Raw genomic sequence first — 27914 nt, 5'->3', positions numbered from 1 at the left:
CAGCGCTGCCCGCCGGGCTCAGTGCGTTGGGCGGGCCCGAGGGGCGGCAGCGGGCGCGGCCGGGCTTGGTGCACCCCTGCCTCATGCCGGCTCAGAGACTGTTCTTCCTTTTCTTTCCTTGCCCCCGTCTCGGTGGGGACAAGCCCAGCCGTGTAGGGATCAGAGGCCTGAGGGGGCACCGGCAGCAGCCAGAGCCGGCCCGGGGCCCGCCGAGGAGCAGCGCCCGGGCCGCACGGGGAGAAGGGCGCTGAGGGAAGGCGCTGGGGGCACTGAGCAGCGCTCTGCACGCCCAGCAGCCCAGGGAACACCGGCACAGGCTGGCCGGGCACACCGCGGCACTGCTGGGCAGCGCGGCTCTGTGCAGCTGTGCAAAAAGTCTCTTTCACTCAAAGGTACGAAAAGAAACAAAGCGCATGAAAGGAAGGAAGGAAGCGCCCTCAGCGCTCAGCAGCCAGGAGACCGCTGGGGACAGGGACCTGCCGCTTCCGCGATGCTGCGCAGGAGGTCTGGGGTAGGAATTGCCAGAGCTCTTGCTGCCTGCTTCCAGTTTAGGAGATTCACCACCCTCTTTTTGGTCATTCCCTTTTCCACAGTCAAAGAGCATAAAGCACAAAATGCCTTGTATCGAGCAAAAGACAAACAAAGAAATGCAACCATCCAAAACCCAAGCCAAAGTGCATCTGGCTTGGGATGAATACTGGACCGTGTCTGCTGGGAGTGAGAATTTTTCAGAAGGCTGGACTCCAGTCCAAAACGGACCCTGTCATTTGGAGTCTGAATATGAAAACAGCTTGCAAAACATTTTTTCAGGCTTCTGACAAAAGAGTTGGTCCTTCTTTTGCTCTGGTATCTAGGCTACATTGTGCAGGCTCATGCATATCACTGGTTTTATTCACATGAGTAATTCCATTTGAATTTGGAGCGACAACGTGTATGTGTAAAGTTACTCATATGCTTTCTGTCTCTTTTATATATTGAAATGATGTGGGTTTTGTTTTTTTCCATTTGATAGTGCAGCCCAGTAACTGTTGGCATCAAGGTTATAGTGAACCATCACAGTTATTATTACTGTTTGTCAGCTGACACCTTTGTTTTCCTTGCCAGACTAAAATGCAGCTATTCTTCTCTATGCAATCTATTTCATCTATGCAATTATATCATGTTTTTATGCAACCATCTTTCACCTGATGGTGTAAATTCATCTCTCCATAAAAGATCTTTTTGTACTCAGCTTTTTCTGCAGTCATGACTGACAGTCATTCCAGTTGTGCCATCTGAGTTTTTCTCACACAAGTCTCTCATGACTTCTCCCATACAGAATAATCTAAACTCATACTGATTCTAACAGGATATCTGGATGTTTTAGTATCTGCCAGCTGGAACTTTTTATTTTTCTGATTGCCAAATGCCCTTTCTTTCCTCCTTCATATTTCTTTAAGCTGCAGCTTCTGCTATTCTCATAACCTTGTATCTCTTCTCTATCTCATTGCTGCATTTTTGTCTAAGGGCAAAATGTCACGGGGACAAGGAAAACACAATGTCTATCTTCCATGAAGTGTGGCATTAAGTTTTAAGTGTGACTGTTTTATTAGATGCTGCTTTTCCTCAGTCAGGGGATATAAAGAACAACCAAGTAAAATTCAATGCTGACTTTTTGGTTTTAATGGAAGATAACAGTTTTTCACTCAAGACTCTCAGCTGTCAGGCATATGCTCTAGTACCTTAATTCATGCCTGAGGAGAGTAGTCAGGCTGAGCAGTCACTGACTCCTTTGTCAACCTGAGTCTTTCTTCCTAACCTAGAAAATTTTGTGAATTAGTGTGAGTAGAGTCTCCCTTGGGAAATAAAGTATTTGAAGTTACTTCAGCAGCAGGTCACAAGCTGTCAAGAAGATGCATTCAGTCACACCTAAGGACAGATTTATTGCATTCAGTCTCCAGGGGACCTGCCTACTGTACCTTGAAAGAATCCAGCTAGTTAGTTTTGTGAAATCCTCAAATGATGCCTTCTAGGAACACTGAGAACTGCTGTTTCTGGGGGAAGGGTGATGACCTGTGCATTGAAATGACCTGCTCCAGTGGTGACAGTACAAATTACTTCCAAGGAAAGGCTAAAAGGCCAAATACATCTTAAGACTGCCCTGAGAACATGGTGGGAATTTCTCATTTCTTTTCTCATAAAGTCTGAGGACCAGGAACTGTATTTCCTCCCTCTGTCATACCTAGAAGATGCAAAATCACCTGTTTGTCTTGGGTAATTTCTGCAGAGCTTCCCTGCAGCAGCACTCCAGAGTCAGGGTGTCCATTCCATTCTGCATTGTGCTGAGACCACAACACACACTGAGTTCTGCCCATGGGTGGAGTCACCAACAGGACCCTAAATAATATTTAAAAAGCAGATTAGGTTCCTGAAGTGAATATCCCATTAAGGACCATAAATAAATAAAACCCATACACACACTGAATATGAGCATAAACTTTTGCTCAGACATGGCTGCTGCCCTGGATTTCTGTATCCATAACATGCTGTACTTGTGCCACCCATGGATGTGGATTTAGGGAAGCTCTTTGTCAGAAACTTCATTCAAAATTGAGATGCAGTTAATAATTAATTGCAAATGTAAATTGTAATTAACAGATTACCTGGGAAGGTCTACTAATCAAACTATATATTCTAATTTTTAGTTTTTTAAAAATCCCATTCTTAAAAAAACCAAACTATCAAACAACTAACAAACAAAAACCAAACAAAAAATCCCCAGCAAATGAAATCTTAATTTACTAAGGAAACTAAGGTGGGAAAAATGTATTCACTTTCATCTTACCATGAAACATATTTAAATACAGTGGAAAAGGCAATTTCCTGATTCATATGCTAGAAATGTATTTAAAAATGTAACAACCCCAGAAATAGTTAAAATACTGAATTTCTTTTTTTCAGATACTTCCTCCACCATATTTGGGAAATAGATGAAATATTTACTGTATTATTCTAAACAATGTATTTTTGTGTGTGATAAATTTGTTTACTTAAAAATAAGAAATATACCTAGCATACAGAAAATACAACTGCATATATTTATATTTATTTAATAAGTTAATTTATTACTAGTTAAGAATTCACTTTGTAACAGAGATGAAATAGTGTTACAAAACACTTACAACTAAAGGATTTTCATTCTTGGGTGAAAGCTTCTAGAAAAAAAAGACAATGTATTAATAATGTCAATTTGCAAATTTTAATTTTGCAATGATACACAAACATAAATTTATTATGAACTTCTAAAATTAAAGCTTTAACCTTAATGTGATCTGAATTAAAGAAAAGCAATCTCTTGCCTGCAGAGCTGCAGAAGCAGGCAGTGGGCTTTTCTCTGGGAGAGATTGATGATGTTCTCTCTGTTGTGCAGTGAAGGTGCCAAAGCCCTCGGTGCTGTGGCACTGCTCTCTCCAGAAGGAGCAGTTACATACAGAGCCTTACAGCCTAGAGAAACTGTAATTACATGGTTTATAACATAGAACAGAGCATGTTATAGAAACTGCAATATATGCTGTTTCAGAAGAGTTGCCCCCTTTAAAATACCTGTTCATGTCAAAAAGCATTTTGAAGCACTGAGATATAGCAGTGGTCATGTTTACAAATACTGCCCTAAAACTGTTAAAATTCAACTAAGAGTTATTCAAATAAAAGCTGTCCAGTTTTTCTGTCTGTTTTTAGTATGTCTGCTCTAAGCTTTATTCAGACAACAGGGTTGTTATTGTTGTGCTTGAAAGTACCTATCTTTCTTCTGAGTTCTGAAATCAGGATGGAGGTGTGTCTTCTGCTTTGATTTGTCATTTTACAAACCCTTGTGTTCTTCAGCTTCTGCCTGTAAGAAGCAATGCCTCTTTCTGTTCCTTTTGTCTTGACTCCTGCACTGTAAGCTCAGGCATGTGTAACTGCATGTTTTACAGCACGTGGCAGAGCCAGGCCCTCATTTCAGTGCAGAATGCCAATAATACAGAACTGTCACAGACACCCAACACTCCTGGAGCCATTCACGTTTTCAGGGTGAAACTCTGAAGCTGAGCATCTCTGAAAATTACTTCCTGTATTTTGAAAAAAAACCAAACCAAAACAAAACAACCTCACCACAGAAACAGTTCAGGTTATCTTGAGTTTAGGAAAAAATAAAATAGCAAACCAGAGGATACTAGATTTACCACACATAGTGAAGCATTGCAAGTAAACATGATATACTGAAAAAAGCCTTTTCCTCTATTCTAAACAAGTTGGGTTTGTTTCTAAAACTTTGTAAGGGCCTTGCAAGTCTCCAGAGTTTCCTCATTCATGCAGGCAGTCCCGTTAGAACAAGACTTAAAATAAAACCACCTCCAGAGCCAAGGTTTCTGGGATAAGTACAAATGGGAAGATCTGTTATTATTTTTGAAAAGCAGTTAAACATCAAGTTGCCTAGTGAGAAAATGCCTGGAAAGGCTCAAGGCTGGAGTTCAGAAAACTGGGTCATTAACAAAAAAGCCCCAAAACAGAACAAGATTTCCTACTTGGGCCCCTCCCCATACGAGTGGTTTCATATCTCATTATATTCCAAAAATCTTGATCATTTTAAAAATGAAACTTTTCTGAGTGTATTGAAAACAGATGGAAATTAATCAAGGGGCTGAGATAGAAAAAAGTTTTACTGAAGATCTATTTAAGCAATACTTTAAATAAATAAATCATTTGTCTGAGAAACCACATCTATCAGAAATATAAATAATTATATAATGAACATATAAACTACATTTCCTGAAGTAATTCCTGTCTTGCTACATTTCCTGAATTATTTGTATTATGAAACAGTAGTGGGGCGCCATTAATTGATACACACTCAGTGCTATAGTTACTGCACTAATTGCAGCTCTCCAGGCCCTCCACTCAGCTCCTCCAGCCCTTTAACAATTGGGATTGATTGCACAGAAGCAATTTTTAGAATGGAATGGCAGAAGACTTTGGAGAGCAGCAGACATTTTTGTGTGTGCTACAGCTGTTTTGGGGAAAAAAAAAGTTGAATAAAAATGTTCGGAGTTGTCTTTTTGGATGTTTTTTCTGAAGTCAGAGCTTCCTATTGGATAACTGATATTGTGTCAAGTTGAAACTGAGGTCAGTGGTGCAGGACACAGAGGACAAGGCTCAGTGATGTTGTTCTCAGAAGAGGAGCAGCTTTTCTTTGGAAATAGGACTGCTCAGGTTGACAGTAGATGAACTCTGGTGGGTTGAGTTCTGTAGACAGGCAATCAGGGACAGGACAAACTTGACAGGGAGTCAGGTTTGCAGTTTAAAATACCAATGATGAAAGGCCAGATTCATGATTAACTTGGTGGGGTTTTTTCACAGCTCTGAAGTGGAGCAGTTAACTGATTGTTAGGGACTGTAGGTCTGCTTCCAAGAATGCTTTAGCTGAGAGTAAATAGCCAAGATTCACAAGGGCCAGCCAATGCTGAAAAGGTGTGACTGGGAGCTGACACCCATTCAGTTCATCCCCACTTGGCCTTTTTTATCCCATCCTGCTCACCTGCCTTGCAAGAGTTCAGCTGGGCTAGATAAACAATTGGACAGGACTTTGTTGCTAATCTGTTCTATGAAATCAGGGCTGTCATCATCTCTGAATGCTTGTACAACAGGAGGCAAGGCTTGGAGGAAGAAAAACAAGGAGAAATATGTAGGAAGAAGAATAACCAGCTTTATAACTGAGAAAGAAACCACAAACAGCAAGGGGACAAGCCTGTTTACCTATGTAAAGTATTGGTAACCTTTTCAGAGTTAATGATATCAATAGCAGTAATACCTTGGCACTGTCACACTGCACCGAATCAGCAAAGTTGAAGTGTTTTCCTAAGGAAGTGACTGTCCCCATTTAGTTGTGGAAGTGAATGATTTGGCTGTGGTTGCTCAGAAGCTTGGCAGAGTTAGGGAGATAATCCCTGTTTCATGCCTTCAGCTGCTTTTCCCTTTTCAATGGGATGCCAGAAAGCATTAGGGACTTACCTATAATGTGTCATTACTTCATATCTGCTAATTCCCCTGGACATGAGAAATGCACCCTTAGTAACTGCCACCCATCTTTGTGTTCCTTCAGAGAAAACATACAAAGAATATGCTTCAATTTCTACAGTAATTGCGTACAATACTGGTTTGCATTAAAAATATCCCAAGAAAATTGAAGTAGTTAATCTTGCCTGAATATGCTGCAAGAGATTCTCTAGCATCTCTTTGTCACTGAATATATTCCAGTTCTAAAAAGGGTAGCTTTTAGAGATTAATTAGCTGATAAATTAGGTACAATGATTTCATATTAATATGCAATATAACTAGCTTTTGTATCTAGCTTGTTTTACTGTAATCTTTGTTCTTCCTCAAGTTGAGTGCTGCTTGCCCTGGATTTACACATTACTCTTAGGTAAATGACTCTTCACTATTGATTTCCATCCTGGGTTCTCAATGCAGCTGGAATCTGGCTCCCACTGAAAAGTCTTGGAATTGGGAGACTGTCACTTCATTTGGTGATGTGCCATCTCAGACACATTATCAACACAAATTCCAAAATCTGGTCTAATGCTGGGGGCTTTTTGGGTGTGCTTTGCAAAATAATCTATGTTAAAATAAGCCATTGTTTTGAAGAGGGTTAATAGAAGAATGTTTTCCTGGTAGTTATGTCTTCACAGAACACAGCGACATCTTGTGGCATGGGAAGGGCTGGTGTCATTTTTTTCCAGATGCATCCTCATTTCAGCAGGTTTACAGGTAAAAGTCTAAACAAATTCTGGACAACTGCTAATGCATTACTTCCATCTGTAATATTCATTCTTGCCAAAGTTTTTTTTAGTACAGGTTTGTCTAAAGTACTCTTTTAGTTGTGAAAAAAAGACCAAGTCCTGGTATGGTAAATGTAGTATGTTGGAGCTTCACTGATTTCAGTTCACTGACATTCCTTGGAAAACTTTCAGCTCCAGGAATCTTCCTGTCCCAGCCTCACTGGTACAAGAATCTGAGTCAGAATTTCTGGTACTTTACTCAAGTTAGTGTACTATCACAGATGGACAAATTGTCCACTGTTGCTTTCGAGGGGATTGAAAAGAAAACACAGTAACGTTTTATCATAAGGTGGAGATTTTTCTTTTGTCCTTTTTTGTCTTTTTGCAGACCAAACAGGGTTTAGCCCTGTCCCTGATATTTTGGGACCCTCCTCTGGCATGGCAGCCCTTTGCAGGCTGACCCTTGGCTAGGATCCCAGGTATCAGCATGAAGGGAAGAGCTGCCGGCGGAGCGGCCGAGGCGCCGCAGCCGCGTCCCTGTGACCGCTACAAGCACGCCTGTGCTGTGTGCAGAGGCTTTGTTTATCTCTACGGAGGGCACGGCTGCACCACGCTGAGGGACTTCTGGAGATACCACCCAGGTGAGCTGGCCCCTTCTCTTGTGTGCCAGGATTAAAGCCATTCCACGTCAGTCATCGTGAAACTGAGGCTGCTCTGTGCTTAACAGATTGTCCTCATTTAAGGTCTTTCTGTCACAGGGCTGGATAAACTGCTTTTTGTTCATTGGGCAGAAGGGGGGTGTTTGCTCCTCTTGCAAGTGTCCACAAAGTTTTGATTTCAGTTCAGTTCCTTTTGTTTTTGGGGTTTTTTCCCTCGAGCAGAAATACTGAGTCATTTAAAGTATCCTGGTCCTAGCAAGGGATATCAATGAGCTTCCCTGACTCTAACACAGCAATAGTTCGTGCATATAAAAGTGCACAAGGGAACATGTGAATACAATACCTTGTAGGTTTGTAGTATCAATGCACTATCAAATACAAGCCTTTGTATTTTTTTACTTGATGTATAGTTTTCCCTGTTCGCTTGTTACTGGAATAAAACAGAATTGTGCTGGGGTTTGTGCTCATTGAATTGTCCAAATTTGATGTAGGTAACAATTAAAATACGAGCAGTAACAATTATTGTATTTAAATGTAACTATTACTGTTATATTTAAATGTGCTAAATAGAAAAATTAATATATTTCATTTTTAACAGAGGAAAGATGAAAAAATGCTTCATTTTAAGCAACACAGCCACATTCAAAGCCCACCTTTTCACCTTTTCCCTACTGTTAATGCATTGAGTGCACCACTGTCTTAACTTCAGCTTTGGTTTATAGTGAAAAATGAATGGGAAATGTTGGATTGCTCAAGAGATGGTCCAGAAGAACTGGAAGAACATTCAATGGTGGCTTATAAGGTACTAGACCAGGATTATATTGTCCATATCCTGACATTTTATTTCCTCCTATACAGTGCAATAAAATGCCATAGGTATTATGTACTGAAATACTGTGCCCAGAAAGCATTTTTGTGGTGATGCAGTTCTGGATGTAGCTGTACCTATGTTTGGAAATCTTTCTGAACAGAGTGGCAGTAATTCAGCCCTGCAGCAGCCCCCTGGTTTCCTCAGTCAGTGCTCAATAAGCAGCAGTAATACCAGATAAAGACCCTGGCAGCACTTTCTCTGACTTATCTGTGCAGTTGTAACAGTTGCTGTGAATTCATTTGCATGATCAGCCGCGGCACAAAAACATTCACTACAGAACTCGTGTAGAAGAGCGACGGGGGAGTAAAGCACAGGAAGAATTACAGCCCTGCCTGTGAGGGGAAGACAGAATTTAGGATATCAAGAGCTACCACACAAGGAAACAATCCTCTAAACATGCATAATCCAATATACCTGAGCAATGCCTGAAGAGAGCTCCAGATTCCCAGCCCTGAAGCTGCCCCAGGCTGACAAGAAACGAGCAGTTCTGAAATACTGTTCCCATTAAACAGCACAATGTTCTTCAGGGCTTCCCACTGGGAGAGAATAAAGAGAGAATAATTAAAAATCAGTGGCTTTTTGGGATTGTTAAAAGATCATCATACTGTTAACTACATTTTGCTGATAGCGACCTTTGCATTTAAGCATTGTTTTTAAAATTATTTGCATCCTATGTGCCTTCCTGTAAGTGACAAATATTTGTGTATTTTGCAGGGCAGCCTGTATATTTTTGGTGGGATGGTGGATTCTGCTTTCACACAAGCAAAAACTCCTCTCTGGATATATGACATTGGTATGATACACAATAGCCAGTATTTTCCATGGGATATTCCACAAGCAGTAATAAATAATGAAAACCAAACTGGTTTCTGCTGCTTGTAACAGAGTCTTCCTTAAACTTTACAACAAGTAATGTGTGTAAAACTGTGTGCATATTTTCTTCTCCAAATTAGGCTGTTCAGCTATCAGAGATGCAGGTCTTACTTCAATTAGAGAGGATTTTATGGAAAAATTGTATGTATTTTAAGGTCTCAGAATTTCCATTCCTCCCTCTCTCCTTCTTACATTTACTATTTGATCATAAGACCTGGTAATTAATGTATTATTTTTTATTTTTAATGCCACATATGTTTTAAAACCAAGCTCTTATGAAAGAAAGTAGATCAGTAAAATATATCTCATTTGTACTTTTACTGAAGAAAAACATAAGCTAGAGCAAGAGAAATCAAATATTAAATAAAATGGGAAATTAACATCAACATTTTATAACATGAATTTCTTTTTTTTCTCCTAAGAACAAACACTTGGGATCTCTTAAGTGTGTATTCTAATAAAAACAGTGCAGCATTTGAATTTAATAGCAATGTCATACACCATGGATTCACCCTTTGGAAATCCTGTGTACAGTAATAGATGTCATTTTGATGTCAGATTGGGAGGAGAGAGAGAGAGAGGCTCTGTTCTTTTTGAGCCAGTAAATCTTGTGTCCAGACCAAGATTTAAGTTTCCTGGTTTCTTTTGCTACTTCACTATGTAACTTGAAGTCAATGGGGTTTTTTCAACCCTTTCTTTGTGTTTTACACCAGTTGTCTGAGATAACCTGCTGGAAGAAAGAAAAGCCTCAGAACATATTTTAAAGGCAAAAGCATCTTATTACTCACAGTACTTACCAGTGGAAATTGGAAATGAGTTATTCACCACTGGTTGTGTGTCTAGCTGTTTCATAGTTATTATTTAAAATCTTTTGGCAAGAATAGCTTTAAGTAATGCAAGCCTGCACTGATTGCTCATTGTATCTCTGTGCTGCTGTGTTATCTGATATTTCCTGTCCTTCACGGTGATCCCAGATCTGTGATTGCTGGCTGTTATTTGAGGGCTATTTAAGGGACCTATGAAAAAGAACAAGAAGGAATAAGTCTGCCATAATAAGGTGTGTGTGGCAAGCAGGAGTCATATTCCTACATGTTCAGAAAATTATGATAATCCCAGGTTACTTCTGCATTATGAAATTCAGCTTTAGGAAACTGGAATACAGTGTGGCAGCTGTGTGATTCTGTATCAGATAAGGATAGAGGAAAACTGTTCAAACTGTGTCTCCTGAAGTCTCTCAGGGCTGCTGCCCCAGCGGGATTTCTTCAGCCTTGTCAGTAAAAAACACCAGGACGAGACTTCCTTGGGAATGAGCTGTGCCGTTTGAGCAGTTACTGCGGGAGGAGTGTCCTCTTGTGGTGCGGGACCTAAACTGCGCTTTATTAACTCAATCCCCAGATTCCGCAAGATGGACAGAGAGCTGCAACGAACCAGCAGAGACGGAGGTAAGGAGCCAGGAAGTGGGGAATGTGTGAATCAAATGCCTGTTGCTTTGTTGATTAAACAGATTGCTTTGAAATATGTTCCCCCAAACAGTTCCAATCTCATCTCTTCAGAGACATGTGGCTGTACTTTATTTCTTTGCACTTTCAATAACTTAAGGCTTTTTCCTTCTTCAAAACAGTGTTTAAAAATACTGCTCTTAAATTTTAAGTCCTATATAAGAAGTTAAGTCCTCTCCTCTGCTGCTGCTTCTGTTTCTCTGAAATCCCTATCAAGAAAACTAATTTTAAATGGAATATTGCAACCATACGTGAAGCTCGTGCTTTTAAAAGTAGGGTTGTGAAAACAGATTGGCAGCCACGCTAATACATTTTGGAACGTGAAGTGCTGCAGCATTTTTCAATTCTTCAGTGTGAACACGTGGACTCACCAAGTTACTGCCACTTCTAATTGAAACCTGAGTGGAAGCATTTGTGGCTTGGTCTTTTGAGATTGATTTTGTATCACTACACATTAGAAATCACTCATTTTTTGCTACTGAAACTTTATCATCACAATGCTTCTATACCTTGAAATTACATCCAAAATTTTCTTTTAAGATGTGACACAGTTACCATTCTGGTTACCTTTGCTTGATGGAGGAGTAAGAGAAAGTTTAGGACTGCAGGGTCATTTGTGGGGAAAAAAAAAGGTGTATTTCCCAGACAGACATTGCTGCTGATATGACTTTATAGGTTTTTATTTTTGAACTGTTCTAGAGCTCTGCACCAGCTAACAGAAAAGGCCACAGTGCAGTCGTGTACCATTCCAGCATGTACATCTATGGGGGATACTTTGGCATCAAGGGCATTTCTCAGGAGTTTTGGGAATTCAATTTTGGTAAGTTAAGAAAGCAGGATAAGGTTTTGATCCAGTGTAAAACAACAACTACAGCAGGAAAGCTTGCTCTGCTAAGAAAATTCTTGTCAGTAGAAATGCTCCAAGTTAGTTTTGGCTTCTCTTTGACAACATTTAGTGATAAATTGTGTCAAATTCAATTAATTGCTAGCTGAAATTAATTAGACTATTAAACTGGAATACATTTTGCAGTATTTGCCAGTTTCACAGCTGAAAATCAGGGAGTTTGTTTACTACCCAATAAAATTATTCAAGTATTACTTAAAACTTTCAGATCCAGCAGGGACCCTGATTCAGCCTATTAATGTCATCTTTTGATCTCAGATCTCCAACTGACCACAGAGAGTCAAACCTGAAGGAGATATTTTATTAGCATATTCATGACCAGTCTGATTATTGCAAATGAGATTCCCAGAGATTTCCTAAATGCATAACTTCTTATCTGATGGCCATTCTGTCACTATTTTAAAACAAATGATGGGTTTATCTCATCCTTCCTTCCCTCACAGGGAGAATAAGCATAGACATTAACAAATTAATGTTTTTGTTGACTGATTTTTTCTCTCTAACAGCCAGGAAAGTATCTTTCTGTATCAGAGTCAATGAACTGACAAAGCTGTAGGAAAAACTGCTCTGTAAATAAAATTTCCATGGCATCTGTCACACAGCATCTGACATTTTCATTAAAAGTTTATTTCAAAACTGATTTTTTAAAATGCACTTTTTCAGTGTCAGAATTTAATATGTTAACTCATAATAAGCTTAGAGCAGAAACTCTTATTCTCCAACTGAATAGCTACCTCCTCCAGGAAGCAAATCCTTTCTCAAATAGGGTCAATTTGATCCACGTATATAAATCAGTGTTTTTGTTTCAGATAGCAGGAAGTGGTTGTGTGTCCCCAGCCCCTGTCACAGCAGCGGTCCCGGAGCGCGGCACGGCCACTCGGCAGTGGTTTATCACACAGCCATGTACCTCTTTGGGGGGCTGGTGGGGCTCACTGAACAGAGGGACTTGTGGAGGTGGGACTTTGGAAGCAGCAGCTGGTCCAGCATCAGAACAAGGTAAACTGTTCTATTTGTTACACTAAAAGAGCAGAGAAAGAGAATTGATCTTACTCTGATTCTGCGTGCGGGTGGAGAGGGAGCCGATGCCCTGTTGGTAATTGCAGGGATTGTTCAGATCAGGATGCAGTGCTGCTGCCATGCCTGGGGCTCCAGTTGGCTTTGCTCGGGAGAGCTGTTGGCAAGGCGTTGATGCAGCTGTCAGCAGTGTAATTTTGATGTCCCATTGCAGCTGTTCAGCAGTCATCCTTCTGAGTCAAAAGGAAAACCGAAGCTAAAATCAGTGCTAAGTTTCTTTTTGGTCTCCCCTTAACTGCTGGTTTCTCTTACCTTCAGCCAAGGACCTCCTCCAGTGGTAGGTCACGCTTCAGTAGTCTGCAAAGACTCTATGCTGATTTTTGGTGGAGGGATTTCAAATTCCAGCCCTAACGATGACCTCTGGAAGTATCATTTCCATACGCAGACATGGAAGAAGCTTAGCAGTACTACAAAGGGAAACTTTTCTCCTAAAATGTATCACTGCATCTTAGGAATTGGTGTGCACTTCCAAACTACCTCAGATTTCACTGATACGTTCCCCAGCCACTGCAAGAGTGAGCAGAAGGACCATCCCCAGCTGGTGCCCAGCCTGAGGCACTCTGGCTTTTGCAGCTTCTTCTGCCCACAGCCCACGGAGCGGAGCAACGCCATCGAAATGAAAACCTTCAGCCTGCCCCTGGAGCCAGCAGAATTCCCTGCCTCCCAGACCACTTCAGAGACAGGACTAGGCCCAAAGAGAGACAGGAGCTGTTTGTCCAAGGACAAGGCTCTCCCTCTGTTGGCCTGTCCAGGAGAGGCTTTTGCTGCTGCTCAGGCTGTGGGTGAAGAGGAGAGATCTGACTGGGGGTGTGTGGCCACGGGGGGTGGGATCAGCAGGACCAACACACTGCTGCTCATCGGCGGCAAACCCTTGTCCAGCTTCTCTGAGATCTCCTTCAGGCAAATGGAGTTTGACTGCTTGTGATTGCTTTGCTTGCAAAGTGAAGGAATAAATTTCCACCACCATGGCAGTAGGTGGAAAACCAACTGCTTGCAACTGTCTTCAGCTTCCTATCAGCACGCTGGGGAAAAAAATAATTAAACCTTCTCATACTTGTGTGAACAGATTTTTTACAATGTTAACAAAACCTGACATATATTTAAGTCACAACTTGCATGTAAGTTGTGATTTCTGAGAGGAGCTTGTTGGAATGCTGCTCTTTTTGTTACTTTTCTCCTGGTCACTTCATACCATTTCAAATTGGCAATGGCTGAAGCTGCCTTGAAAATCAGAACTGCAGTAACCCATGCTGGCTCCACAAGATGCCATTTCAGGGACAAAGCTTGCTCATTTTGCACTGGCATAAGACAGAAATACAGTCACATTTGAGAGTTTCAATTAGTCTTAACATGAATGTTCTCTAAGATTTTATATTCTTGAGCGTCCTTTGCAGAATGTATTTATTTGCAACATGAGATGGCCTATGACAATGGAACCCAACAAACAAATCAGCAACTAAATTCTAGAAAATATTCAAGGATTGTATATAACCTTGAGGAAGTGAAACAATGAGTGCCCCCTGGAAATCATCAACAAGGACCAGAGGAAGGGCATTATACCTGTGAGAACACAGGATGTGCCAAATGAGTGTTGGCTTTAATGGCTGAACACAGAATCAAAAGGATGTGATTTCCCACAGTGGGGTGGGAACAGAAAGAGGAGGGCTTGACAGAGTGGCACAAAGCATGGGCTGTTTGCACTGGTAACTCATGTTTTAGCCCTAAAGAGATTTCTGCTTTTCCAACTCTTTTATCACCCTACATAGTACTTGTTACACATTTCCTCCCTGTTGCAGTAAGTTCTGAGTTCATATATGGCTTTTCTTTGCTGAAAAGAAAAAGTGCTTGTTTTGCAAGGTAATATTGTCCAGTGTTCAAAGCATTTAATTCCAAAGAAATTACTAAATATCCACCTTCTGACAAAACAGCAGCTGTCTGTAAGAGCTGCTGGTGTCTGAAATTACTTGAAAGTTAATACTTCCAAGTATTTAAAAAGTTCACTTTCCAAAAGCTTCATAGGAATAATGACTTACAAGTAATTTACAGATTTCAAGAATATTTAGACATACTTTCATCATCTCTTCACAAGTAACTGTCATGTAAATTCAATAGGAAAATTACAGATGGATTTGCAAAAGCTACTTAAGATTTATTTTCACCATCCATGACCCTTACCTGGAAACAGAGAGGATTGTACACTGCCACGTGAATAAAGCCTGCTCTGTTTCCTATCACTGTGTGCTCATGTTCACCTTTATGAGTCTAAAATATGTGTTTGTATTTTCTGACTGAACAAGGAACTTACCTTTCTGACCAAGCAACACGATTCTGCAAGCTCCAGTCATCTCCCTGCACTTCAGCCAGCTTCAGGGGCTGCCCAGGCTTTGAATTTCTCCTCCAAGAAGAAGAATTTCCCAGTTTGAGGAGGTTTGTTTAGAGGGACATCAATACAGCGCCTGAGCTGAGCATGTACTCAGCACTGCAGTGTTAAATCAGCAGCTTGTTTTCCTGGTGCTGACTGACAAGTCTGTTTTGGCTTTATCCTGAGAGCTGCTATAACATACAGCCTTTTATCTAGGATTGACAAGGGAAGGAAATTTAACTGGAAAGGGCAAGAATAAACCAGTGATTTTTCCAAGTCACGCGAAGGCCTCCTGGCAGGTAGCGGTATCCTGGGGATGTGCAAGAGCCCCAGGAAAATGGCATCCAGCCTCTGCCATTCCTTTCTTCCTGCCCCCTCAAACTCTCTTCCCTTTGGCAGCCCCACGGAGGGTTTAACATTTACTCGGAGCCAACGCAGGCGGGACAGAAGCCAGCCCAAAGGCAATGGCTTGGCACGGGCACGAAAAGCAGCTTGCAGTGAGCCCATCTCCCTGTTGGCTCCCCTGGGCTCTGCCCGTGTGCCAGGTCAGGTGGGGGCACAGCACTGGCAGCACCACACCCACTCCATCACTAAGGGGTGCCAAACCTTGAGCCAGCCCTGAGAGCCCCACTGTTCCCTGCCCCGGACAGGACACCAGGAGGGCAGGGGCTTGGGAAAGGCCTGGCTGCGGGGATGGGAGCTCAGGGCCGGGAGGCTGAGCTGGAGCTGGGCCCAGCCATGCTGTGCAAGGGAAGAGAGCCTTGATCCTCAAGTGGGGCTCTGTGCTACAGCAGCTTTGCTGAAGCCCCTGAAGGATCTTTTTCCCCCTGTGGCCCAATCCCATGTCTTCAGAAAACAAGGGTGAGCTCAATTTGGAAGAGAGGGGCATTGGGAATTGAAGTGACTGCATCCCACAAATGCCCACAGGAGTGCCTGACACCTCAGTCCACTCTGGCCATGCACAACCCATATTTCAGGTACCCTCTAGTGTCCAGACCTAGTGACACAATCCTTGCTCACACCACTGTGACACTTCCTGATCATATCCCCTTCAAACCTCAGCCAGGGCTATCAGCTCCACCAAAAGGGTTCTCAGAGCATCTCACTCCTCTTTTCCCACTGCAGGCACCTTTTCAGAGAGGCAGAAAAGAGCCTTTGTGGATGTGCTTATGGTATTTCTCCATAACTGTAGCAGTTAATAAGAATTCATCCCAGGCCCAAGCGAGTGACTAAAAGCTGCTGCCATCTGAAAGCTCGGTGGTGGCCTGCATGAAATAATGAATGGAATTACTCCAGCTAGTGGCAAATATTTAGAAACAAAACACAACACCCCATTTTTGGCTGGGACTGAAGGGGCTGCCACTGAAGTTGGCTGTTTAGAATGTCTGTGAAAAGCAGGGAACCTTGCACATATCTGATATGCTCACAGAAACGCAGTCCATCGAACAAATGCAAAAGGATGCAGAATTCTTGGCAACCTCATCTGACGTAAGATGTGCTGTTGTATCATAAATTTTATATACGGGAACAAATTGATCAGCACTAAACATCTCAACAAACTCAGTGTTTTAACTGACATTCGGTTTCTGAACATTAAAATGTATGAATGGCAGAAATATTATCTTCTAAAATGCAGATATTCAAAGAAGGTTTTTACTAACAGAAACACCTAAATGTTTCATTGTTTTGAGTTGTAAGTGGATTTGAAGAACAGTTCAGTGATTTATCAGTGGGATCACAGTTTGACCTACACAACAAATTATGCCACAAGAGAAATTATCTCCTATGAGCTTAGTCATTACGATGGAGTAATTTCTCTTCCTTTTGATACTTTCCAAATAGTTTCTGAGAAACAAAGATGATCAAAGGGTTTAGTTGCCCTTTGCTACCATCTTTAGCATTTAGCCAAAGTCAGGGCTTGGGAGTAAACAGTTCCCTTTACACAATCAATCATTAGTGCTGCTGCACTTGAGAGCACAGCCAGTCCCTGGCTGGAGACAGGAGTGAGGGTGCTTGGTGAACTGGCCTGCGCTGGAACCACACCGGGCACCTCGGGTTCCCCTTCTGGCACTGCACACCTGACAGTCCTCCTGGACACTCTCAGCTCTGTTGGGAAAAAGGCATTGAATTCTTTAGCATCTACCTGCAAGCTCTGGCGCTGCCCTAAGTTACACTTTAACTGACAATAGGCTAAGCAACCCAGTGTCCCAAGCCCCAGCTAACCCACCTCTGAGTGCTGTGCCATGGAACACAGCGGGCCCAAAGATGACTCTGCAAGACTTTTGCACTGACATGGTGTATTTAAGACAGAACTACAGTACAAACATTCCAAGACTGGGTTGAGTGGACTATAGATCTACTTGTTCCCATGTACAGTTTCAATACAGATCTCAGTGCAGTGCCTAAGACAGTTCATATGTCACCAGTGTTGTGAAACAGAAGCAAGAGGGTGCACTTCGTTTTATAAAAAACCCAACAAATAAATTATACATTGAGAGCTATTGCCAAGCTTTACATATAAAAAGTAAAAATACAGTAGTTAGTGCGGATTTAACAAAACAAATCTAGCTAAAAAAAATATTCTTATATACTTTAAAAATAAGTTTGTCCAGTTATATAGGTAGGGGTGGTGTGTGTGTTTATGGAGCAGAGTGCTCAAGCCAAGCAGTCTAAAGGAGGTGAATTCTGCAGGAGAATCCCGTGGCTCCCGGCCCTGTGGGTGTGGCAGTGCCTGCTCCTCAGGCCAGCAGCCACACGGAGCCGCCTGTGACACCGAGCCCGGCCTGGCTTTAAGGGCCGTGCTGAGCATCCCCGCCAGCACTGCCCGGAGCCACCGCAGCTCTGCCTCTGCCCGGCGCTGTGGGGAGGGCCCTGCACTCCTGTCTGTGCTGCCAACACCTGGAGCAAACACACCCGGGTCACCCTGGTGTCACTGAAAGGCCATTACTATATACTGGTCTGTCTTTTGGTTGAAAAGTTGATTGTCCAGCTGCACTTGAAAGCTGTGACATTACAGTGTCTAACAGCTACATATATATATATATATATATATATGTATGTATAGAGATACTACAGCTTCCTAAACTCAGAAACACTATGTGCCCAGACAGAGCTTTAAATGCTAGCTGGCTGCTAGCTGCTATCACTTCATCAGATTTGGGTTGTACCAGAAAATGTTCACAATGTGAAAAATACATCCAGTGCTGTTTGTGAAGGACAGGCTCATCCCAAGAGTATGTCTTTGCTTCATGAAATGAGAAGGAAGGAGCAGGGTGCAGACAAAGGGAGAGCAGGCAAGGACTGCAAACAGCTTGTACAGAGACCCACACATAGCTGCATTGTTCACCTGAGACGCTCTAACAGGGCTGCAAATTTTCTTGCCAAAGTTGTGTCCAAAAAATTGTCCAAAATTATCTTACATAGCTGTCTGTCTTTCACAAAGTATGAGAAAAATTTACATTTAAAATCAAATACATTCAAGCTAATTCATTAACCACGACTGATTAACAGGTAAGTAGGTAATTTATGTGCTTGCTATAAATTACCTAATATTAAACTCTATTAGCACTGAACTAAAGAAGAGATTCCCTTAATTCTGGTGTAAGAAAGCTTCAACTCCCACATTTTAATGCCCATTTCCTAAGCCTGTGAATACACACAGCACATGCAGACTCTGGTTGTCCTAAATGGGTGAGACTGAAATGCATCTCTCTCAGGTTAATCAGTCTGAGATAAGGGCAGGGGTGCTGTTATTATAAACACCAAGATTTCTATAAAACCTTTTACTCCAGTCACATTCTGTGACTGGAGTAAAATCACTTTTACTTTCAGATGCAATCACTTAGCATTCATTCATTCACTCCTGTCAACTCTTACAGCTTTTCAGTGGTTGGCAGACCTGCCAACATCCTGACACCAAATTCACACAAAAGCTTTATTTATAAATCTCTTTAAATAAATACCAAAAAATAGACTTTAAGAACAAGCTTGGACCCTATAGCAAATCAATCAATAGTATAGCAATGGCAGGAAAACCCTTTTTTCTCAGTAGCACACAGGCATTAACTGATACTTTATAACACTAACTGTAGGAACTATTATCCCTATTTGTGTTTGATAAAATGCAGGTGATGAGGAATGCTACATTACCTGTTAGGCAGTCATGTTGTGAGACAGTACTTCTAGCTGCAAACCAGAACAGTGATGCCAAACTGCAGGATGTTCAGATCACAAACCTGTGTCACCTTGGTCTTGCCAGGCTCCCTACATAAGCAATGGTTTGGTTAGATAAGTAAGCTACATCAAGGTCAATTGAGTGAATAGCTACTCCAAGTATCAGATTTTGCTGAGAGAGTTGGGTTTGTAGCCCCAAATCTAGAAGATATTGCAAGTTCCCAATTTACCAGTTGAAATGCTTGCATTTTTATGTGAAGTTTCAAATATTAATCCTCTGAAAACTGAGGAAAGCCTCGCCCCTTTGAAGTTTCTGTGTGTGTGCATGTATGTAATTACAACATTCCCCTCCAAACACGGCTGTCCTGACCATGCTGAAGTAACAGTTGGTTATTTAGAACCATTTAGATTTCAGGGGACACACTCACCACACGCTATTTACTTGTTATTTGCTGTGATGGCTTGGGAGGAATCTAGGGATGGTATTCAACACACAGTGCAGGAAAACTGTAAACTTCTGTTATTCCAGTTTTGGGAGGGATTCAAGCTGACAGTTCGCAGAGCTCCTGAACCCAACGGGAAGAGCCAAATATCAAACATGCCTAAGAAAATGCTACTGCATTCTGTCTATTTACAAACCCAACACATGTAGCTGGTGAATGCCAGCTCAGCTGCTGAGCAAACAGATGAATAGCAAGTGCCAAGTTTCCACACACAGTCCTGGCTTTGTGCAGAAAGCAGACTGTTGCAGCCATTGCTTCCCTTTTCCTGCAGGAACTTTGCTGGCAACTGCATTATTAATCCAGACTGAGACATTTGATATTCGAATCAGGAATCTTCTACATTTTAAAAAGCAGTACAGCTGAGACTTAAAAGTATAAAAAAACCCAGTACTCAACTGGAAGTAGCAATGAGAGAGCTGAAGGGCTGGGAGCAGGAATCCTGTGCCTGGCTGGGGCAGTGGCTCCGCTCATCCGGCAGTGCAGGAGCAGGACCTGCCGTGTGCTGTGCTGGTGCTGGCTGGAGAGGCACCTGCAGCACCTGCCACTAATCCTGAAATCCTGGCTCTTGAGACAATGGCTGCAAATCACTGCCTGCAGAGTCACTCTGGTATGTCAGTCCTAGGGGCTTTCTCTGGTCCCTACATTCCTCTGTTAAGGCCTCAGGGGTTTTGAGATGGCAGTGGGTCACGTAAAATCCACATAAAATCCACGTGGCTTCTCCCTTAACACTCATTCAGCATCTTACAAAGAAGAGCACGAGAGCAACAGCAGCATGAACACCTTGGTCTGAATGCAGCAGCCTCGCTGGGCCCAGCTCACTTGCACAACCCATAGTGGTTTGGTCCAAACCCTTATTTACACTGAGACATGTGCACACAGCCAGTGGGCAGAAATGAAATTGTGCATACAGGATCCAGAACCAATTTTCACATTTAAGTTTGTTTCTAAGAACCACATGCATGTAAGTATCTACAAACAGCAGCACTATTCAGAAAATGCCCTCCAACCTCAGTCACAGGTTCAAACTTCTTCGTCAGAAAAAAAGATCACAGTTGTTTCATCTGTGCTTCCCTGTCAGATGTGAGATTCATCATCTTTGTTTCTCCTCCCTGTGACTCTGCATTACTTTTTTCACAGGCTACATCCTCAGGGTCCAGGTGATGATACTGCTGCCCAGAGCTCAAATGATCTCTGAACTGTATGCACTGTACCCCAAACTTCACCTGGGCACCCAAATGCCTTCACACTCTGCAGTGTGTGCTCTTACCTTCCTTCTACAAAGAAGTGAATTGCTTACAGGAATTTTTAATCCTTTTTTCCTATTTTCACCCTAGTCTTTCTGTTATTTGTTCCACATACAACTATTAGATGACACTTGGAATAGGATTCAAAGTGGTGTTAAAAACTGATCTAGTTCTATCCTCAGGTTGCAAAAATACCTGCTAAGTATTCCTTAAGCCCAGTGTCTGGAAATAACACCCAGAAACAGCATGAAGAGAAACAAGAAAACTGTTTTCCTTTCTAGTCTTACAAGACAACAATACTAATCAATAAGCAATTCCTGAAGCAAGCTGCACTCACACTACTTTGGCTCTTAAAACATACAGATCTCTAGTCTAAAATGTATTTGACTCATGTAGAAAATGAAATCATCAGTATTCTGCTGTATTCTGCTAATGCTACAAGCTGTTTGGCAGGTAATTTCCATTTTCCTGGTTGCAGTGAGCAGCAGCTCAAATCCAGTCTACACAGCTGGTCACTGATGGACTCGACTCTCATGCTTTCCAGGTACTGTAACAGGGTGTGCAAGGATTATTAAGGGGGTTAAGGCCAAAAAGGAGAGTATGTGTTGGTACAACGAGGGAAAACCAGAGAGAACAATCACACAGAAGAAAATGTTCTTGGCTGTACGGAGGGACAGTGACCACCACGGAGAGCCCTGTGCAGGGCACGGCCACGAGGGGGCCCTGCGAGTTCGCATCCCTGCGACGTTCATTATCCCGCAGCCGTCAGGGCCCCGGCTCACACCCCACAGCTCCGACACCTTCCAGCACCAGAGCCAGCTCAGGGTAAGGAACCATCAACCAGCACGAGCAGGACACAGCTGCTTTCTTTTCCTCAGTTCAGAACTAGCGCCAGTGTGACAGTTCGCTTCTCCTGAAGGAGAAGATCTAACGTGCATGTGGTTTTACATCCCAGTTCAGGCTGCAGTTCCAGTTATTGTGAAAAATGCAGAAGTCTCTTCCTAGATCCTGGCACACCAGCTGGCTGTCTGACTCCCATTCAGAACGAGTTTGATCCCAAGCAAGTCTTTTGGAAGGATCCCATGGAGACATGTTAGAAGATTTGAGTTTTTACAAGGTGAGAGTTTCAGAGACTCCTTCTTCTAGAGTTCAGTGGTGAGTAAACATTTTGTTCTTACTGCAGCATCCTCAGTAACTGGGCTAAAAGGGGTGGAAAAAAATAAGGCTCTGTAAATACATTCCTCCAAAAAGGTCTGCCATGATGCATTACAAGAGAGGAGTATTGCTTCAAAGAGCATTCATGGCTGTTCCCCTTGTAACTTAATGAGACCAACAGACAAACTTTTCTAATGGACAACTGCAGCAGAGCAAACAGAATAAATTTAAACAATGCAGCAGTAGCACCACTGCCATTCTTTAAAGGTGGTCACTGCAAAGCCTGGTTGTCACTGCCATCATTCTGCCTCAACAGCATGGCAGAATGGAATAGCAAGGGAAAAGGCTTCTACCAGTTGGGTTTTCTGACACTCTTATAGCTTGGAATTAACTGGGGGGGCATCTCCCCCCTCCCACCAATCCTCTGGCAGGTACTGAAACACTGTAAAGAGATTTCTCAGAAAATTCTTCAGTACCATAACTTCAGTCTATCATTAGAACATCTGAGCAGATAAGGAAAGAAACTGAAGTGAAATTATAACATACACACATCCATTTATTTGTCATACTTGAAATGCTATAAACTGAGAGAGCTACAGTTTATCAGCACAGAAAACAAGGCATTGTGTCTAAATGGCCACTGTAACTATGTCAGTGGAAGCAGTAAGAGTGCCCACACAGACCTGTGGAGGGAGCTCACCTCACTTCAGGTGCCTGCTGGGATGGTGTCAGCCCAGCTGAGGACATCAGGGTCTCTGTGCTGCTTTTCACTGCCTTCAAAGATAAGGCAACGTTATTTCCCAAAGGCCCGTTGGAAACCAGTCCGGTCTGAATGGGGAAAAATGAGATAAGAAACTCAAGACACCAGCCAGGACAAGACAAGCTAACTTTTCAATATGATTTACATATAAATGGCAAAAATAGGATTCATTAAACTCCAGATTGGGCTTTACTAATACAAATTCTGTAAGAAATTTTATAGCATTTACCTGCAGTACAATACAGCAGAAATGAAGTTTAATTATTAACAGGGTATGTTGTCGGATTTACTCTAGCTGAATTAGTTTGCTTTGTTTTTGAAGGTCTATAAATTAATGTACCAGATCAAACTATAAAAAATTACTGTATTTTATTATTTAACTTGAACTCCTGTTTCTTAATCATGACAAAAGCTTTCGCTTTTTTCTTTAAGAAATGGTTAAGTAACTCACTGGCACTATCCACCTCGGTGTTACAATGGGCTGAGAAGACACCTACAAAAAGCAAACAAAAACTCAATTAAAAGGTTGAAGGCAGTTAAGAAACGTTGTCAAAATAGCATACCTCCCATAACAACACCTTCCCCAAACCAGTCTCAGATATTTGCCCCTTGTTAGCCTTTGAATCACTAGTGTGATTAGCTGGCACCCACTGAGCACACACAGAGCCAGACACTCACTGGGTGCAGTTTCAACTCAGTGCTCCCTTCCAAAGGAAAGAATCCATCATCTTTTAGTGCTTTGTGGACATTCTTAATCCAGAGAACACTATGGTGAAGAGTTTGAAAGTCCTCCTTCTTCTCCCTTTCTCTTGGTGCATACAATGTAACTCATTTTTGCCAGCATAAATTACAAGAGATTTCTTTTTATCTATATAAAAGGCCTGATTAGTATTACAAGTTTACTATTCAAGTATTTGTTTGTATATCTATATATACACAGACATACACTCATGTACATCCATCTTCAAAACATAATTTCTGAATTATGTATTTCTGAACCCTTATGTATCCCTTATTAAGTGTGAGAAGCAGGCTGGCACTTGCAGCTCTACCAAAACAGTACTAGAGCTTCCTGTGGCACACACACAGGTTCACTCTGCAGGCTCCTTCACTTCCCCAGCAAAGCTGTCACATCTACATCCCTACAGCAGCCACCCTGCAGGTGGGGGCCATGTGAGCAGTGATCCCTGTCCATCACTTTTTTCCACTGCTGCAGATCCAAGCCTGGCAGACAGACACTAAAGCCAGAGAAGAGTCCATGAGTAAAAATCACTGTTATGTGCAAAGGAAAAAGTCTGGGTTTGAAATACATTTACCCGAGGTGTGGCTTCTGTAAAGTCAATTAGATTCTCTGTCAGTGATGTTAAGGAAACGTCCTGGTCATCTGGAGTGCTCTATGGAATAAATCAGTTTTGAATTGAATTCCCAGTAGCAACCAGACAGGTCTACTGAACACTCTAGTGGCTTCCTGAGTTATAGACCAGTATCTCTAACGAACACTACTTTTTATCAGGCTTATTTTTTCACGTCTTTGCATTTGATCTTTTAAAATAGCCTTTTGATTTCCCTTATTCTCATTAATGTACTGGAAACAACATGATTGCTACTGTAAGCAAGCAGTGAAACTGTCCCCTCTGCGTGGGGTGGGGTATGCACCATTCGAAAGCTCAGCAAGGTCTGGAGTGGGGTGTTTGAATTCAGTGAAATTTATGATTGTTCAGTGGGATCAACTATGTAATACTGGTTTAGAGGCCAAACAGCTACAGGACTGGATGTTTTGGTCATCCAGAACAACCTGTCAATCTGCCCAAGTAAAGGCAGCACAGATCCAATGCTATTGGACTCTGCTTTTCTTCTAGAGAGGGATAAAATTAATTTTAATCCCTGAATTTGTGCTCCTCATGGAGTCCAGTTAAAAAATACCTTAAGGTAACTAGAATATAACAAATGAATATCTAAATTTAAACTTTTCCTTCTGTGGTTCTTTTGATGGGAACTGCCTATGTCAGAATTTCATCTCTATCACCTTCTTACTGGAGCATGAAATCCTTGGGATGCAAGGGGCTCCCTTCCAGTGTGAGAAAAACAACCAGTTTAGAAAAATAAGAGCTATGCCATGAACTGGAAAGGACATGAAGAAATGGCCTTTGCAAAGATCTGTGCAGTGTCCCTGCCTGCTTCAGACAGCACTCTCTGGCATTCCCCATCGGCTGGCATTCACAGAGCTATGAGAGGCATGCAGCAAGGTCTGCTGGGCTTGCCTGGAGGCATCAGAGCTCAGAATGTGACAGAAACCTTCCAGGCTGACAGGTGGTGATACCTTTGAAACAGCAGCCTCCTCAGCTGGAGCCAGATTAGCTGGAATTAGCAGGTCCTCATGGTTAGAGTCAGCATTGTCCTCATTCAAGGTATTACTGAAAGGGGAAAACATCCTCATTAGCACTCTGCCTGGATAGCATGGAACAGGGCTGCTTCCCAGACAGCTCAAAACCTTGACACCAGATCCAGGGAGGCAGACAAAAGACTGGTGTTGTATGTTAATGTAAATGCCTTCCAACTGCCTCCACAGGTTACTGCTCTCTCCCACAGTTCCAGCTACAGCTGTGCATAGACCACACGGTATCCATGTCCTCTATCTCAAAGGAGTTTCTTCAGCCCCTGTGTCTAATTTGCCTGAAGCCTTTTCTGTCATCCTCCTATCTTCCTCTTTAGAGCCAGTGGCAGCAGGATGTCAGGAATCTCAGTCCTTTCGGAAGATGAGAGAGATTCCCATACTGCCTGCGAGGATACTCACCCCGAGGCCTGGCCCACTGATTAACTGCTGCAACGGTAATTAAAAATGCATCCCTAAACCTGCTGAGATGTAGCCTAAATGCTCAGCAACTGTTCCTCATCTTTTCAGGCCTTTCATCATCCCCTGCACTTGGTCCCCCCCTTACCCCAGAACACGTTTCTCCTGAGTCACTTACGGAACAAAGGTGTTTGAAGCAGGGATTGCTCTCAGCAGCTCTCTTGGATCTTGAAATACTGGACTGGTTGCTGGGGGGCTGCTCTGTGATTTGCCTGACAGGATAAGGTTCCTGGCACAAACCAACAAAAAACAAAAAGAGAAAATAGGTACAACCTTCCATGGAAACCTCTTTATGAATCACTTGTTACAACAAAGTTTTGGGACTGCTAATGTAGATTTTATTTGTACATTTTATTTACAGTATCACCCTCTGCATCATCACAAATGGTCAAGAAGTTACGTGTGGTAACCTTTTACATTTTTCAATGCCTGTAGTCCCACTGGACCTGCAATCATTTCATATTTAGTAATTCTCAGGAAATTGTCACTGCAGGAGTTTGTATACAATTTTTTTTCCTCCACTGGAAAACACCTACTGTGAACAGACCCATCCCCTCTCCCCACACTGCAGCTGTTCACATTTCAGAAATAATTAGTGATTGAAATTGCTGTTGTAACAATGGTCATCAGGTATGGGAGAATAAAAGAGCATCTGTATTATCTTGTATATAATAAAACTTAGCAGTTATAATTCTGGTTTTCTTCTCAAAACCACTTCACACTCATGAGGTTGGGGTACCCTATGCAAGGTAAAATGCAATGCTGACTGAGCCACTGGCAGACCACACTAAACTGCAGATTCTCAGTTCTGTAGTGAGGTAACTAAATCACGTGTTTCTTACAAATCTATTCACTACCTGGCAGCAGCCTCCTGAATATTGGAATTCTTGACACCTGTCATGCTGTCATCTTTTCCAACCTGAGAAGAAGAAAGGAACAGAGACAGACATTTCTGATACCTGTTTGCATCTTGTGTCAGTTCTGAGATTCACAGTAGAGTCGAGTGTCTCTATCCCAGCACAAAAAAGTGCTGTTCATCTACAGCTCAGGGACTTAGAACATCAATTCCATGACAATTTCAGTGCAGAAATAAAAATAGTTCACCAACAAAACCAAATAAAATACTGTAATTTGCTAAGGAATTTACTACAACATGCAAAAAGCCCATTCTTAGTGACTTGATTAGAAGGCAACCCCTGGAGGTTACCTGTCTCAGTGACCTCTCAAACCAGGGCTTGCATAAGGTCTTGTCCTGTTACCTGCTGAGTATCATCAAGGACAGAAATTCCTCCTTGGGCAACCATGCCAGTACAGAACCATTATCACTGTGAGAAGCCCTTGACTCTGCCTTGGACAAGGCTCTTGGAACACCCTTATCTGCAAGGCACCTTCTCCAACACCAGGCAATTGAAGAGAAATAAAACATTTGAGAGTGTCCCAGCTCTGCTCAGTCGAGTATTTACCTTGTGCCCTGCTTCTGCCTGGGCCTTCAGGATATTGCTTTTGAGATCTGCTGGAAGCCACTTGGCTGCTACCATTGGGCTCTCGATTGCATTGTTAAGACATTTATCTGTCAACTTTGCCACTTCATCCTAGACAGGAAAACATCTTTATCAGAAGCAGTTTCCACATGGACAAGTCTGGGCTGAAGTTTATCAACATCTCTAAATAACAACAAGGTTCTGAAGCCAAAGGGAAGTCAGCAGATTTATATTGAAATGGAAAAGCAATTTTTCCCTTTATTTTGGAACTCAGTTATGATGTCAAGCAACACAAAGGAAAAAAGCACAATGCTTGAATATGGACATGCAAACTGCTGTGCTAAAAATCCAGTGTGCAAGAAATGAAGTGCATCCTAAAACTGCAGCCTAGTTTACTGAGAGGAGATTAAAACAGCCATTATATCAGGTCAGTGTAGCCTAAGTAAAAGTTGATAATTTACTCTCAAATGCAAGTTGGGAAGATTTTTAATTTAAAATCCACTTATAAGTTAGACCAAGAGTTTAATTAATGTGCTACTAACTACCTCTCCCACCACTGATTATATCAGAGCAAACTGGCAGCCAGATACATAATGAAGAGAAGTAAGAACGAGATACCTTTCACGACAATATACTTCATTATGAGAATTTCATTTCTTAATTATAAAATGTTAATTAAGCATTCAATCTACTAATTGCTATTTGATTAGT

General features: G+C 42.1%; 2 protein-coding genes across 6 annotated transcripts in view; one reads left to right on the top strand and one right to left on the bottom strand.

The window, feature by feature from the left end:
• Positions 1-297: 297 nt before the first annotated feature.
• LOC131560824 (leucine-zipper-like transcriptional regulator 1) lies at positions 298-14810 on the top strand. 2 transcript variants are annotated; one of them, XM_058809801.1, is made up of 9 exons: positions 298-511; positions 6691-6783; positions 7183-7435; positions 8176-8255; positions 9039-9117; positions 10593-10639; positions 11396-11516; positions 12410-12596; positions 12933-14810. In XM_058809801.1, exons 3-9 carry the CDS (start codon positions 7282-7284, stop codon positions 13597-13599), a joined length of 1335 nt encoding a protein of 444 aa, XP_058665784.1. In that variant the 5' UTR covers positions 298-511; positions 6691-6783; positions 7183-7281; the 3' UTR covers positions 13600-14810. The 2 variants fall into 2 exon arrangements, with proteins under 2 accessions (XP_058665784.1, XP_058665785.1); XM_058809802.1 differs by lacking the exons at positions 298-511; positions 6691-6783 and having other exon boundaries at positions 7212-7435; positions 8052-8255.
• Positions 14811-17408: 2598 nt separating this feature from the next.
• Positions 17409-27914, bottom strand: part of EPB41L5 (erythrocyte membrane protein band 4.1 like 5) — a 53003-nt gene continuing 42497 nt past the window's right edge. For all 4 annotated transcript variants that reach the window (XM_058809315.1, XM_058809312.1, XM_058809313.1 and 1 more), the window contains exons 19-26: positions 27186-27314; positions 26580-26641; positions 25841-25951; positions 25192-25285; positions 24188-24265; positions 23323-23364; positions 22812-22939; positions 17409-22156 (exon numbers count right to left, since the gene is read on the bottom strand). In XM_058809315.1, coding sequence (XP_058665298.1) covers positions 22099-22156; positions 22812-22939; positions 23323-23364; positions 24188-24265; positions 25192-25285; positions 25841-25951; positions 26580-26641; positions 27186-27314 — 702 coding nt within the window. In that variant the 3' untranslated portion in view covers positions 17409-22098. The remainder of the gene's footprint in view (positions 22157-22811; positions 22940-23322; positions 23365-24187; positions 24266-25191; positions 25286-25840; positions 25952-26579; positions 26642-27185; positions 27315-27914) is intronic.

Source organism: Ammospiza caudacuta, chromosome 8 (genome assembly GCF_027887145.1).
Source record: "Ammospiza caudacuta isolate bAmmCau1 chromosome 8, bAmmCau1.pri, whole genome shotgun sequence".
Taxonomy (NCBI): domain Eukaryota; kingdom Metazoa; phylum Chordata; class Aves; order Passeriformes; family Passerellidae; genus Ammospiza; species Ammospiza caudacuta.
This window is presented reverse-complemented; position numbering and strand designations above follow the sequence as displayed.